Here is a 16,189-nt window from a genome sequence, read left to right on the forward strand (position 1 = left end):
GCACGGGCAGAACTGAGACCCGTGATGATGGTCACTGAACTTCTAAAAATCTCATTGCCCCATTTGTCACGCCATTATGGTAGGGCAGCAGCGGCCTGCAGGGACGAGCCGGTGGCTTCGGACCGGAAGATCAGCAGCTGGGAAAATGAATGAGCAAAAACCAGTCCATTTTTCCCTCCATGATGAACACAGAGCTGCTGCACCAGCTGACTGCGGCTGCTCAGTTCACACGGTTAATGCAGTTCAGCAGTATTGGACAGCTCCCAAATGTGAATGTTTGAGCGTGCCGGGGAGTATCAGCAGGCCGGCTAGCCCGACTCTCCCCGGAAAGATAAGGGTTAGAAAAAGGCCGTGCACAGTTTGGGAGAGCCATTTGTGATGAAGCTGACTGCATCCTCCCTTTTAGAACAGCGTTGGGTGGAGGTGTCTTTGACCAAGAACTGGAAAGATTTGGTGTCAATACTTTTTGCCGTTACTACAGTTCTTACTTTGTTGTCCATATGATGAACTGAACAAAATGTTTGTCAGTATCTGTGTACTTTTCATAACAGTGGACACACTCCTACAGTAGTACATCCCTCCTTCACTGCTCTGACTGCCACTTCTGTGAGAATGCAGAGGAGGTGCAGAGAGCCTCCTCATGTAGATTTCAAAAGGTCTGCTGCAGACTCTCTTCTAGAACACTTTGATCCAAGTATACTACAGTAAAAATGGGACATATTGTTCAACATGCTGTTCTCATTCTGTACTTATTCTTAAGGGTGTTACAGCCTGGTTATAGCATCCAGGATACTCCTATTCTTTACTTTCCTCTCGGCTCTCTGTTGTCAAAATTCAAGTTCAAAATCTACAATTACTTGATAGGATATTTTGGTAGCCGGGTTGCTGTTAGGGGCACAAGGGCACCTGGCAAAAATAATAGACGTCTTCCGCATTTCTACATAGCTATAGAAATGTAGATACCGCTATTGCGATTTGACGTGCGTCTTTGCATCCACCATATTTGAGCTGTCAAGATCGGCTACTCAATAAATACATAGTGTTTAGAGTTGCAGACCTCTCTACAGTTTGACAGTAAATTCTTCCTCGTCTTCTTCTTCTTCTTCTTTTGTTAAGTTTCTTGGCGGTTGGCATCCATACGTGTTGCTGTGCTGCCAGCAATGGAAAGGCGCAAGATGGAAATGTTTCTGGATGTAGTGCATGTGTGAATAGTGAAAATCACTAGCCGTGCCTCAAAGGACATTTTAGTGATGTCCACACCCTTGTGTATATACATAACACCTTGCAGCATTACTCGCCATGATGTAAATATGCACACTGGCACGGCAAAAAGAAAAATCCACCATCTTTTAGAAATCACATCACATTAAGGAAGCTAACATGGCATTTCATGGAGACTTTAAAGACAGTCTCCATTACAATGAACTAACTGGTTCTCAGCAGACAAAGTGACAGTAACTACAACAATAGATGTGGTGCGTTCCAGAGTACAACGCGTGCCCCAGTATGTGATGATGAAGAGTCTCGGTAAAGACAGGCAGCAGACTGCAGAGGCGGGGCAGAGAGGACAGAGTGGGCATTGTGAGTCTCCTCTATTGCAGCGTACAGTGGAGTGGCCAATAACTCTGCCACAGAGCTCCACTTGTGTTATGAAACGTTTTGCACTCAGAGTCAAAAGTATAAGCACTGCTACTGTGAGCTGAATTGGGTGCTTTTTACTTGAGTCATGGACTACAAGGGAGGCCAGAAAAGCCCCAGAACAAAGAGCTGGCGGTCCGTTTTTAATGGAAGAGCGTGTACGGTGGCCAGCAGGGACAAAGTTTCTGAGCAAAGATGGAATGTAATTAGGGTCTCGAAACCTTCGTATATTTAATACATTTAAAAAAGAATAGTAATTTAAAGTTTGATTTGAATGTTTATAGAGTTTTGTCTGTTGAATAACATAAGTGCAACCCAATTCATTGCATAGACTAACAATTTGATTATTTGTGATCACGCATACTTCTGCCATAGTGTGAAATAAACTGATAACGTAAAATACTATATTTGCCAAAAACAAATGTTGTTGTAACACCACTCTCCTATCCCGACTCACCTAGTCTAAATCTGATGGAGGCCCCACTGGAGCATCCGTAGGGTGTAAAAGCCAGGCTCAAGGGCACAACAACGGCCGGGGTAAAAACGGAGAGAGCTATTTTGTTTCACTTCCCATACTTTTTTTACGTTTTCCAAGCCGAGCCAGAGACTCAAACTATTGACCTTTGAAGCACTAGAAGGCTGCATCTGTGTGCCTTGAGGCGCCAACAGTAGAGTGAATGTTAAAAGAAGAGAGTGGCCCAGCAGTACCTGCTGTAAATACTTTAAGAACTCAGAAAACACACAGTGAACTAAATAACTGTGTAGCTCCCTTTCTGTTTGCATCGCATTGGTGCGGAGAACAGATCCAAGTTCAGCTTTCCATCTTTAAAACTAAGAATCTAAAGCCTTTTTCTGTTTTGATAAATAATAAAACTGGGTCACCACATAAATGGAAATGGAGCATAAACTAGAAATCCAACTAACAAATAACAGAACAAACAAAGAGTGTAAAGCTCCTTTTTCATTAGCCAGTTTTATAACGTGGTGCAGGGATGACACATTTCCGTGAAGTGTTGCCATAGTGTTCCTTCGTTGACCTAATTAATGGAAAGGATACCTTTCTCTATCGTTTTTATTTTCAGACATAATGAAACAGGAATTGTGGAGATCCGAGAAGGTGAAATACAAACATATGATTGGTTGACACTTCTCCTTGTCATTATAGCGCTGGAAAAGATTTAGGCCAGCTTGAATTGTTGCTGTCAGTTTGTATCTCCATGTCACCAGCATCCATTGAAAATGACTTGTTCTCAAGAACCCAATTTTTTTTGCAGATGTTTGGAATACTTTTGCTGATCTGACACCACCTTGGTTAAGGTTTGGTTAACTTTTTGAACTAAACCACTTTGATAGGGTTTGGGGATTACTTCTAATCTGGGGGTAAAATAACTACTTTGTTAAAGTTGGGAGAAGTCAGCCATCATGGTTCAAATAACTGCTGGATTAAGCACTGGGGATGATCATTGTCATGTTTGAAAAGAAACCACTGTGGACTCCCAGAAGAAAACAGCAAGCTGTAGCTCCACAACAACGTAAAACTGGTTCCTCCTTTGCTCAAGCCAGACGATAGTAATAATAAGTGCGGCTGCAAGAGGTCTTTGTCCCTCAGGCTGCAGTCAAACTTTATCCAGTGTTGTGCAGTGTAGGGGGAATGTCCCTTAATGGCCAATTAACACCAAGCTATGCATGGGATAAGCGTCTCCTATTCCTTCATGACGTGACATTGTATTTCTCCAAAAGCTGATTCTGTGGCAAGTTATTTTGCGCTGCAGGTGGCTGCCTTTTTTTCCCTGGAATACTGAATGCACTGACCCCACTTAAATGAAAGAGAAGACGGGTGTTTATGCCGCTCCACCTGATCTGGTGTGAAAGCAGCCTTTAACACAAACATATATAGTCTCTGAAATTGCAATTGTAGAAAAATAACTTACACCATCACCTCTTGGCTGTTTTTCATTACAATAACGGGAAAACCATGAGATCACCCCCACAGATCAACCTGAAATTATCCATTTGGACGCTCTGCACTTGACCACATGTTCCCTCCAATCGAGTGGTCACTAAGGGTCAAAATGAGAGCCGAGGCTGTGGACACATTTCAAACTGTCATCCTCCAAATGCCCGGTAATAACACTCAATTATGCATCTTGAATGACGTTGCTAGGTTACAGAGCTGGCTGAAGTGGCTGATGGGACCATCCAGCGGTCACTCAGTATCACGGTGCCGGTCGAGGGTCCCAGCTCAGCCACTTGGCAGCTTGAGTCTAAAACATGCTCTGAAATCCACATCTGGTGATTAGGATGTGCAAATCAGCTGCTGCCCGGAGGACTTGGGGTTTGGAGACGAACCAAAAAGATTCCTTCAGGGAAGTTTCACTGCTCATTTACCTCCTCAACAATTCACAATTTAATATACATTATAGATTATCGCATTAGCGTTTGATCTGATTTCTGGCTTCCTCATTTGCACTGCATGAACATTTAATGTCTGGAGAGTATCTTTATGTAAGATGTATTTGTGTTTTTTGCTGCGTGGACTCTTTCCCCTTCGAGCATTTTTTCTGCATAGTCTTTGTTTTAAGTTGTAAATTATGATTACATTACATTAATCTAAATGTTCTGTCTGGCTTTACTCATTAATTCTTATATTTATGCCACTATGTCTTTTACTTTTTATTCAGCAGTCTATTGCAGGCTCCACCTGTCCGATGCCTGAACCCTGCTGGGGGTCCTGACCCTCCAGCTCTGACACGGTCTTGTGTCAATCCTGCCGAGAGCACATCACCAGTAGGTGCAGGAAGAGTTAGGGTTTTCATAAACAGTTGTTTGACCCAAAGGGGTGCTCCATACCTCCTGTACAGCTTACTGAGAAATCATGCAGTGTTGTTGTGTTTTAGTTTGTGTATTTCAGAAAGAAAATGTATTAACTCTAAATGTTGACGGTAATGTCATAACTAAAAATTATAAAAAAAGTTTTGTGAGATAAAGAATTCAACTGATCTGAAATGTGTTGCCTGAAGCAAATCACACTGTTTTTTCCTTCAGTGTACTCGTCTTTTGTTGCTTGCTGAGCTGTTGACACAGCCTGAATAACCCTGAAACAGTCTCCTACACGAGGAAGACCTTGGTGATAACGACTCAGATCGGGATGATGTGTGTTTGGAGCAAAGACAGACAGAAAGAAATGCACACACACATACACATCTTTTTTTCTACACCTGCTAAGTACACACCACAAACATATAATACATAAAAATAACCAACAGTGCCAAAGGTCATATACATTAAATCACACGCTAAACGGACTCATCTGCAAAATTACCAAACAAAACATGCACACACCATGTTGTGCACATTTTATGAAACACAATCAGCTGTTCCCGCTGTGACCTGGAGACCTCCGACAAGACTGCCATATGTAAAACTTAGCATCCTCTGCTGCTACAGTGGGGGTGTTAAGCCACCGCAGACAGCTATTTTCAGACAGCTGCCTGCACAGAGCCTGATATACTAAGAAAAATTGCTGCACAGCCAAACATTATTGAAACTCACCCAGAGCTCTCGTTTGCACGTCACAAAGTTTACCAAACATGTCAGGCTGAGTTTTATGTAATCATGTCACAAATGACGTAGCAAAATTGATGTTGTAGTGCAAGCATAAAACACACATTTGAATATTTCACCCAGTGTGAATATCATAAAGCTTCAATGGAGAGCTGGAACAGGATGATAGAGAACATATGTGTTACCATGAGACAGAGTGGAACGGGATGATTTTATTTCTTGGAGCTGTAGACAATGTGCTATTTACAGGGATTTAAATCCACGGGATGTAAATTGAAAATAATCTCTATTTATCAAAGCATCCAGCCGTGTCAGCCATCCGGCAGTAACTGGATTTCTGTACTAAATGTTCCCTAGGAAAGATGCACCACTCTTTTTCTCCCCATAAGTCTTTGTCAATTACAAATGCTCTTGCCAAGAATTGATGGATTACTCTCAAAAAAAAAGCCATTGTTTAATATGTGATGTTTAGGATGTAACTCCACTAGTATGTTAGGCCACAGCAGAGAAGGAAATGTGTTTCATGCAAGTCTTTGTTTCCCAAAAGTTTACTCATGATCCACTGCTTGTCTAGCTATGGAAAGCTGTTTCTACATTCCTACTCATACTCTCACTTCAGGATTCTTGTCGAGAGACGCTATCTAGGTGACGCACAGCAGCCTCGCCCCCTCTCTCTTACCTGTAAATGAGGATGTCATCTGAGGAGCTGTTGTACTGGATCTGGTACATGCGGACTCCTGGTATGTGGTTCTGCGGGGGCCATCTGATGGTGGCAGAGCCGGACGATAGATCCGACACGCTGACCCTCTGCTGATCGGACCGCGCCTGACCGCCGCTGACGTTAGACTTGATGGACGTGGGGATGTCCGAAGGCCCCGGGTCGGGGTCCAGTTTCGGGTCAAAGTGTGGCGAGGGGTTGACGACCAACTCAACTGGAGCGGTGGCCTCCCCGGCTGCATTAGACGCTATGCATGTGAACTTTCCAGAATCCTAGAAATCATTTGAAAAGAATAGACCCAATATTTAACTTTGTTCCCTGGTAACCAAATTATAACTTTGTTATTATTAAGTTGTATCTTTTATTTGCCCAATTCATGACAGAATTTAGGGAGTTAAACAAACTTTGGAAGAAGATCAGATTTCACACTGACAAAGCTAGTAAAACAAAGATATTCTTTGGAGCAAGCTAACAGCTAACCAATTAATATGCTAATTCCCTGCTAATTGCATCCATGAATGGCATTTGTAGTTCCTTATGTTGCGCTTCAATAGCTGCAACTACAGTCTGAACTCTCTCTCTCTCTCTCTCTCTCTCTCTCTCTCTCTCTCTCTCTCTATATATATATATATATATATATATATATATATATATATACATATATATTCCATCTCTTACTTTTTATGCCATTATTTGTTATGTTGTTTTGTAAATTCAACATGGACAAAATCATAATGATTTAACTTATTAAGATATAATATTCCATGGACACATTTCTGTAAGTATCTGCTGTTCAGGAGTAGTAAACACTCCATTCTATGTCCACCTCTTTCTGTGATGTGCATCACTAAGACAGTTATGCTCAAGCATCTTTGATTTATGACCTACTTAAAACTAAAACAGAGGAGTCCCCAGAGAATAAGAGTCTTATTTTACTGTAGTGATTTGGATACAGAGATAACAAAAGGTATGTTATGAAGCCCAGGTTCTGTTAACATCAGATTGAGACTCCTGCTGTACAACTGGAGTATTTATACTTAAGTAACTCTGTCCCCAAAATGTGTTGTTTTTATTTTCCTTAGAAATGTCTAAAACTAAATATTACTCATTAGTAGTTTTGGGTATTACAATCTTTACGATGAATCTTCAACTTTGGCTTTTTTGCACTATTCATATCTATACAGGTACATACATAAAATGTGATCTTTGCATTTGAAGCTCCAGTGGAGCCCCAGAAAAAAGGAGTTAAAAGAAAACCGACTCCACCCCCTGACTTACAGCTGCCCCAAATAGAAAGCATAGATAGTAGAGCAACACTTTTAGCATTACCATATAACCATAACCATAATCCATGACAAAAAAAACCCACATCTCTACCTTGACCGAGGCCTTGAGGATGTCCAGCGAGCCGTTTTCATAGCATATGGTTCTGGAAGTGTTGCCGATCAGCTTTCCGTCAGGACTGACCCAATGCGTGGACGGCTCAGGATCTCCGATGGACTTGCAGCGCAGGCTGACCTCCTGACCCTCCATCACAAACATCTTGGAGGTGTGGCGAGTTATCATCGGTGGCTCGCAAACAAACTCCTCCTGTTGAGGGACATCAGACCAAAGAAATTAGAAAGACTTACCAAGATTGTGCAGTTTTTGACTTGAAAAAAAAATCCAATAACGAGTGAGATAAAATATCGAGGAAACATGTCAGAACAACAGTCAATTTTCTATGACTGGCTTCCAGCTGTGTGTTCTTCTAACAGTAGACTTTCAGAAGGAGTTCTATTGTGTGCAAATGAAGATTAAGTTAGTTCACCCCTGACAATATTTAAAACCCACCCACTGGCACCTAAGCCAGAATAAAGCCAGCTGAAACCCTGGTGGAGTATTATTGCGAGGCCATGCAGGGCCTGCCAAGGCTTAGCAGGGCTTACTCATCATTCCTACCACTCAGTGCATCTTCAGAAAACCCTTTTCTGGGTCCTTCTTGGGTCTTGTAACCAGCAGAGAAGATTGCTGACCTGATGACCGCTGGGCTGTCGCTTCAAATACGGCTCCAGTGCCTTTCAGTCGTGTATTACATTCTAACCCTCAATTGCTCCCGTAAAGCTCAGAGTAAAAAGGGCTGTGATTGAACCGGGCTGTTCCCTGATGTGAGTTTGTGGAAGTGTGAGAAGTAAGAGTGTGAAGGAGTTTTTTGAAGTGCTCATCTGGCATCTTAATACCCGTTTTGTCCAGTTAACCCCTCAAATTCCAGCCAGAGTCAACAAAGCCGATGGCAGTCGAGCAGCTTTCATCGATTTCAAAGCAGGAGTTCCCTTGGCGGCTGATGGCTAATGTCTGACTGCTGACGGATGCAGTGGAGGCCCACTTGTCCTTGCAGCATGGAAGAGGCTATTAGCTCTCTGAGTGTTAATATGCCCAGACACTTAGGTGACACGGGGGTCTCTGGATCGACCTCTCTACAAGGCTAATCCTCTTATAGTGATCCTACAGCACCTCTCGGAGGGAGGCCCAGACTATTACTCGAGGTGAGGCAAAGGTCTGCACATCATCCTCTCTGAAATGATACAAATTAATCCCATCTTCATCTCACAGCGCACCTCCACTTATCATTGAAGAGGGGTCGACTCCTGAAGATCTCAGGGTGAGGCAGCATCCTCTATATTAGCCTCTTTAAGGTAAGGTCTTAAACTGCAGCACTTCCTTCAGTTATCTCTCCAGGTATCAGTATAGCTCTGCAACCGTGTGGAAGAGTTTCCCAGCAGGTAAAGAACAGCTCTCTCAACGGCTCCTCGACCTTTAGTCCTACACCATCTATCCGCGATATGTAGCAACAACGCATCTCCAATGGCTTAGCTTGGCGCTCTCTGAGCTTCTCTATAATTGCTGTTGGCTTTTATAATATGGGAGAAATGGAGCATCAACAATATCAACGTTACACCTCTGATGTGGCTGTTTCTTCAGGTGGAACACACTGTAGCTTAGTTTTGTTGAAAAGTGCTTTCATATTCTGTTGGCAATGCCACATACTGTTTTTCTATCTGGTACATACAGCACTGACTTTAAGATTAAGCCCTTCAGTCCTGTGATTTCATCCTTCCATTTATATGGCTCCTAAAAGTGTCTTATTGGCTTTCGTTGTTGAGCATGTTTCCTTTTTTTGTTGGAAAATATATTTTATTAGGATTTTGAGGGTGAATTGCTTCAATCCCTGAACTCTTTCTGCGTATTTTTGGGACAGACATAATTTGAAACAGGGCTTTAATTAATGCTCAGCAAAAAACAGAAAAACATATCAACTGTGAATCATTCGCATACGACGCTCATATTATGGCACCCTGCATGTCCGTACAACGCCTCTGTTTATCCTCTTAAAAACCCACCTGCGACAAGCTTATTCGACACATGGAAAAAGGAAGAGGGGTGGGAACTAAACATAGAAAGGTGGGGTTATACACAATGAATACAAGAATTGCAACAAAAACACTTTACTCAAGGAATTGTTACTCAGACCTCAACTCAAACCATGTCATTGACCTTCTGACAACTTAGGGGTCAAGAGTGAACACCTAGAATGCGGATATTTCACTAAAAAATCACAATCAATCCATCACACATCAAAGTAGTTAATGAACTCTTTACAGCTTCTTCCCCCATTAAGGTTGTTTTTTACCCTAAAGAATAACCAAACCTTGATGTTACTCATGTTGCTTGGATGTGAGGAGGGTCTACAATCAAGCATGGTAGCTTATTTTACTCTGGAAGACCAGTATATGAGATTTGTCATGATCTTTGCTTTGTTTTAGCTTGTTTCCTGTTTTCATGTCTCGTCCTGTTCCCTAGTTCAATTTTCTTTATTTTTGTCATTTCAGTGTTTGCTGTTTTATTTTGTGTTACTTACCTCTCGTCTTATTTCTAATCACTTCACTTCCTGTCTTTGTGTGTTTTCCCGCCACTGTGATTTTCTGCCCCGCCCCTGATTGAATCCACCTGTGTCTAATCCCCTACACCTCCATAGTGTATTTTAAGCCTGTGTTTCACTGCCTCTGTGCCTGTTCACCTTTGTCTCAAGTGTTTCAGTGAGTTTCCTACTGTTCATGTTCCTGGTTTTATATCTCTGCCTGTTTTTTTGTTTGCCTGTACTGACTGCCTACCAGTGTACCGAACCTGATCTGATAAGGAAAGACTGTTTTATCTACATCGTATCTTGCTGCCTGGGTCGTGCTATCGAGTCCTGTTTTTTCCTGTTTTTCCAGGAGGTGTAATCATTTTGTCATGTCGATGACAGTAGTATAGATTTGCTTTGTGTGAAACCATCATGCAGGCAGAATACATGTACTGTAAGGGTTAACTTAACTCAGATTTTATTTATGTCTTCAAACCCAGTTGTTTATGTACTGCTCTAGGTTACCTTTGTAACATGTCTCCAGGGACTTCTGATGGAAAATAGCTTTACTGACACATTTGCAGTAATGGTCATTATTGTGTAACGTCCTTGTTAAATAAAGCACTAAAAAAAAATCAAACTTTGTGGCTTACTTTTACCCTACACTCTATCATCCTAAACCAGATCTTGGGTATTTGCTGTGATATAAACTGGAGCCTCTCATCTCTGATCTGTGTTTTCTAACTCTACAATGATATAGATAATGCAATGTCATGTATCTGATTCATTTTATATATCTGACTCCACACTTTCACCAGAAGGTTCACTCCTCTGTGACACTAACCATCTGCCTGGCTCGAGTGTCCTTGACAAAGACAGTGATGGTGCACTCAAAGAGGGCTAAAAGTTGAGACAGCAAACAAACACATTTTGCTGCAGGGTCTAGTGGATTATGATGCCAAACACACAGAATGCAATTTCTATGACCAACATGTTTAAATCATACATTTTTTAGGTGATAGGATTAGCCAGCTCATGATGACCTAGGGCTCCTGTTATCAAGAAGTACAATATTTGTGTTATTATTCTCACAAAAGGTAACAAGATCAACCAGAGGCCTCTTTAGATGACCTCTGTTTGCTTACTTAGCATTGTTTATCAAAGCAGGTCGAGCCCTGGGAGAATCTTTTGTTGAGTAAGGCTGTACCCAATGTCTTTTTTTCTGAAATTCAAAGTATCTATTAAGGTTTCACATGAAGCATCAAATGTCTGTGGTCATGTATTACGTTATACTATTTCATCATCCTTAAAACAATACATTTTGTTCTTTTTGGTATATAAATGTAATTTTTGGTGCTGTTAATACAGGAGCTGCCTTCTTTAGTTTGAAGCAAGCGGGAGAGAAAATGTAGTTTTTGAAATGCTGAATGCCAACAAATATTTATTGAAGCAGAATATGTAAAGTAAAATAATGTTGTGAATTATGGAAATGATAAAAATCTATCTTTTTTAAATGAATTTAGACTTTTGAACCTTACAATGATCACATTGAAAATGTTTGGATTACACAAATAGGAAACAATCCTATGTGGCCACCAATGGAATCAAAGTGGGGTTCTTTGGTGTACCCATTATGGTAAACTTAAGGTTCTCATTATACAGCTAAATCACTCTAGTCATAAATCCTCTTCTCTAAATATACATTATCCAAGTGGGACCGTTTAGGCAGTGTGCACATTTGAATGATTTATGTAACTTCATATCATCTTTATTTGAACCACTTAACCTTAAAACAGAAAACACTTTAAAAGTTTCATAAATGTTTTAACTCACTGCTCAGTTTCTCGAAATAGCACCGAAGCTTTGGATAAGTTGAACTGATGATGAAGTTTAAAGCTCGACTATTTTCCTTTTTATCCCCAAATGGCCATGTTGTAAGTGTGGTAATGCACTGCGTTCAGGAAAAGAAAACAATGGCTTATTTGTTGTACTTTGTTGTGCATTACTGTATTCCCATGTTTCTATATTGTAGATACAAATAGCTCTTTGGTTCAGTATTGACAATGTAACCTCTCACTTCTCCATTGATTCATAATGGTATTCTGACAGTGTTTAGTAGCTTTTATGACATGATATTACTGCAGTGACCAACCTCTCTAATTGTCCAGAAATATTTGCCGGCCAGGTCTCTAGGTGAAGCGCAGGTCTCTAGGTCGTCCTCTCTGGTCAGTCTGCGAAGCCAGACCAGCTCACAGTTACAGTGCAGGGGGTTCCCACCGAAACTCAACACCAGCGCTGTGAGAGGAGAGCCCTTCATCTTGGCGTACACCGGGATCCGCAGGAACAATGGGTCTGGAGGAATCTTCTTCAGCTTGTTGGATGTCATGTCCAGTCTGGTGATGGAGACAGAGACACGAAGACAGGGATCAGTGTAGAACTTTATTTGGTTGTGAGACATGTAGTGGACAAGGAAACTATTGAATTTTTTCAACAATCATGACCCTCTTTTTTTTTTTTAAGATTGCTTGCCAGCATGCTTTGTTCAGAGAAAAGATGATATCAAATCTGGTTATTAAGTCTGATTAACCTTCTGATCCTTTAGATATATATATATTAAATTGAATTAACTCTCAACCATTGTAACACACAAACATTTTTAGCTAAAGGACAACAAATCAAAAATGTAGCCACTTTTGGCAGGTAGAATTCGTACATATAATTTATTTATATGTTTATTTATATAACATTTACCAATATAGTAAAACACCAAATCAAGATGTTAATCAATCAGAGAGCTGGAGCTCCTGTAGAGGACAATAAGGTCATGTCCTCAGCATTTCTACTGGGACAGTAGAAGTAGAAATCTTGAAAGTAGTTTACATGTATTGGAAACTACTTTCAAGGTTTCTACATGCAGTTCAGTGGATTTACACATGGTGGATGTCTTTTGTCCCTGGAGACAAATACAGTTTCCACTGAAGATAAAAGCCAGGTGTTAGTGGGGTTTAGTGGGTTTTTTTGTCAAGTCGGAAAGTAGCTTTAAATTGGAGTGGAATTACAGTCAAATAAAAATAGATCAATTCAATAATTTCTTTAATTTTCAACCACATGTCTAACAGGACCTTTTTGAAGGCTTTTTCCTTTTCAGCTCTATTCACAAGCATGGAGTGGGTGTATGAATGAGTGTGTGGATTAAAGCATCCCATTTGGGTCTGAATCATCCCTGTAAACACATACTGTTTATATACAAAAAGGAACATGCAAACTTATTCCACACAGAACAGATTGAGGTATTATGGAAGTATGTTCCTGCTGTCAGACATGGACAGCGTTATTATTTCATCATCACAAAGATCACAAATAGAATCATCCTTTTAGAAACAACCTCCTAATATTCGGTGAGATTTTTTCCAGAGAGGTGAGTTCCCATAACGGGAAAGTCTGTTGCAGCGTATCAAATGTAGATTAACAAAAGTGTGATTCCAAAATAATTATGATGTAGGGCAGGCGAGATACAGCAGTACAAGTTTGAAGGTATTTGATCCTCAGCTCACAGAGGTAATCATGTGGCTTCAGAACGCAGTGGTGAAAATCACCTTAAAACCCCAATGATATATATAGAGCAACAAACCGACATCAAAGAACTAGTGGGAACAAAGGCTAACTGATGCATCGCCTCACTTCGCCTTTGTCTAGTTTTAACTTTGACACACCTCAAAGACTGCAAACTTCAAGCCATCACGTATGTTCCGTGTCTGCGTAAGAGGAAATAACTCTCCATACCAGCCCTAATCCAGAAGGGGAAACCTTAAGACATTGGACAGCGAATATACAAGCTGTTGTCATGATACATACATGAAACAAAGCAGCGTTCACCAACCGTTTCCACACCACTCTGCTCACCGCTTAACTTTATATCAGATGTTATTGTGAAAATACCTTCTTTACTGGAGCGCCTTCTACATGTTACCTCTTAACTTTATGCGTTTGTTTGCTTTCCTGATTTCCATTTTACATCTTGGGCATTTATTTGCTTAAACCAAACAGCCAATCAGAATGATTCTCTGTCTGACTGGCTCCGCCGTTTAAACATACAAATTTGGCCAAAAAGTCGCCAACGAAGGGCAGACTAGTGCCAAGGCAGCAGGACAAATTCTAGGCCCACGGCCCAACATTGGGACAGGGCCTTGAGAGTTATTCTGAGAGGGTTAATCTAGTGGCCAAGAGAACCAATTAATGGCGCTTGGAATGTCATTTTTAGGTCAGTCTCAAATAAGGACCAAAGTACTCTTCATGCAACTTAACTGTAGAAGAAGCACAGATCCGTATATCAGCAGAAAATATACCACGGACTACATGTTAATACAACAAACTATCTCTCTCCTGCTCAACATGCTCGATTAGTAGCTGATTAAAATATGTTTGCACCCTTCTCAAAGGCATTCTGACCGACAATATAAAAAATATCGAATTACATTAAAACAAGATGGGGCAAGTTGAGGCGAATTGGGCTCCCACTTCAAGTCCATCACACACAATAACATCAGACTAATGAGATCCAAAAGTGGATTCATATTCAAGGGGTCTATTTTTTGTCATTCAGCTACCCCCATCATCCCCGGAGAATTGAACATAAATTTTGCCGGCCAAACATTGGGGTCATTACTGGTAATAATGTAGGCAATTCAAACATTCACTGTCGTCAGCAACAAACACCGTACAGTCTATTTTCCCCCAAAGTCCCTCCAGAAATATACGACAACAGCGAAGACTTTACAGGAAGTTATTAGCTGTTGAGATCAGCGAGCATGCTGCACTTTACAAATTTCAATTATGTTATTTCATCGGCAGCAGCCTTGTGGTGAGTATTCGGTTGCGAGTGTGTGTGTGTGTGTGTGTGTTAGTGTGAGTGAAACACTCACCTTTGTGCACAGACAAATTCTGAGTAATACCAGCTGGTCCATAAGGGCAGAAATAACCCATTAGAGACACTTTATTAAATGCATGACTTTTTATCAAGAACCTGGCTGTTTTTCTGTTTTGCATATCAAAGACTGCTAGTCGCGGAACGCATATTGAAATTGATTGCTATTAATTGGGTTCAAATGTTATTTTGTGCCTGGAGAGCCAAATTACTCAGTGCACAGGTGCATCCACGTATAATGAGAACAAGCTTTACTTGTAGAAACAGAAAAGGCCAAACTAGGAGAGCTTTACAGGGCAGAGGGCAGGGAAGATAAAACACAGAACTGGTGAAAAAAGGAAAACAAACTGGGGTGTCTGAGGTTAAACCGTAGCTGCTGGCTATTCACTGACTCCTGATCAATGACCTTTGACCCCTTCCCAGCATATGCTGCATCGTGTTCCTCTCGGCATGTATCCTGTTTTTAGGGAGGACCAGAAGAGATAGTAAGGTGTTGAATGGTATCGATGGTTTTGACTCTTTGTGACTTGACATTTCTGGCTTCATGTTCTGAAAGGCCAGCTACATGAGGGAGCTGTGTTAATATTTTTTTCTGTGTCTAAAATACCTTTTAAATAGTTTTGTACTTAAAAAATTTAATAAAATGTATTCTTGTTTGTGATTTCCTCTTCTAATATGAGTTTATAATATGTTTTAGGTCAGATGTCAAATGTCTGTCTCCCCCGGTTGAGGTTGGTGCACTGTGGAAACCACCATGATGGCATTTCAAGAATTATCATCATCATCAGGGACAGTAATGTTGTTTCCTTGACGCCTGATATTTTTTAGTGTATACCTTTTTATTAGCATCATCAAAATACAATAGATAATAGAAAAAATTAAAGTAGTAATAGATCAGCAATGGAAAGGCCTTTGCACGCCAGTTTCAGATTCAGTGTGTAAAACACAACGAAAGGTTGTGTTTATTGTTAAAAGTGCAACAATTTCTGGCCGACTTGGTGTGCAAAGGCCTTAAGAAAGGTCTTATCTCTTTTTTGCTTGATTTGGTGATGAGTCTGGCGCTCCTGCCCTGTTCTACTATGCGTATGGTTGAATTAATGTTTATTAAACAAGATTTTGATTTAATTAGCTTCAGATATATATGATTAACCTTTTTAATTTTAGAATAATAATATCAGTTTTAAACCCTATCTATCAATCTATGTATTGTGGTTAATCATTTTCAGCTCTGATTTCTGCAGTTAAAAATGAGATTGAGGATAGATAGCCAAAGTGCATTCTAATCTGCGTTTCTGAGGAGTACCTTTAGTATGTGCCTGAATTTGACTTTTATGTGTGAATTTGTGCAACAACATTCAAATCAAAGAGCTCAGCAGAGGAGCAGCCTGAGGTCAGAAAATCCCCATTCTGTCTGGAAGTCAGTAAAGGCTGCAACATTTACCATCATCTACTATCGATGTGC

The 16,189-nt window shown here is 40.7% G+C and overlaps 1 protein-coding gene across 1 annotated transcript in view; it reads right to left on the reverse strand.

The window, feature by feature from the left end:
- Window positions 1-16,189, reverse strand: part of si:cabz01090165.1 (uncharacterized protein LOC100333421 homolog) — a 55,947-nt gene that overhangs the window by 31,443 nt on the left and 8,315 nt on the right. Inside the window, exons 4-6 of the mRNA XM_054599624.1 lie at window positions 11,956-12,196; window positions 7,298-7,510; window positions 5,882-6,192 (exon numbers count right to left, since the gene is read on the reverse strand). Coding sequence (XP_054455599.1) covers window positions 5,882-6,192; window positions 7,298-7,510; window positions 11,956-12,196 — 765 coding nt within the window. The remainder of the gene's footprint in view (window positions 1-5,881; window positions 6,193-7,297; window positions 7,511-11,955; window positions 12,197-16,189) is intronic.

Source organism: Anoplopoma fimbria, chromosome 1, assembly GCF_027596085.1.
Source record: "Anoplopoma fimbria isolate UVic2021 breed Golden Eagle Sablefish chromosome 1, Afim_UVic_2022, whole genome shotgun sequence".
Classification (NCBI taxonomy): Eukaryota; Metazoa; Chordata; class Actinopteri; order Perciformes; family Anoplopomatidae; genus Anoplopoma; species Anoplopoma fimbria.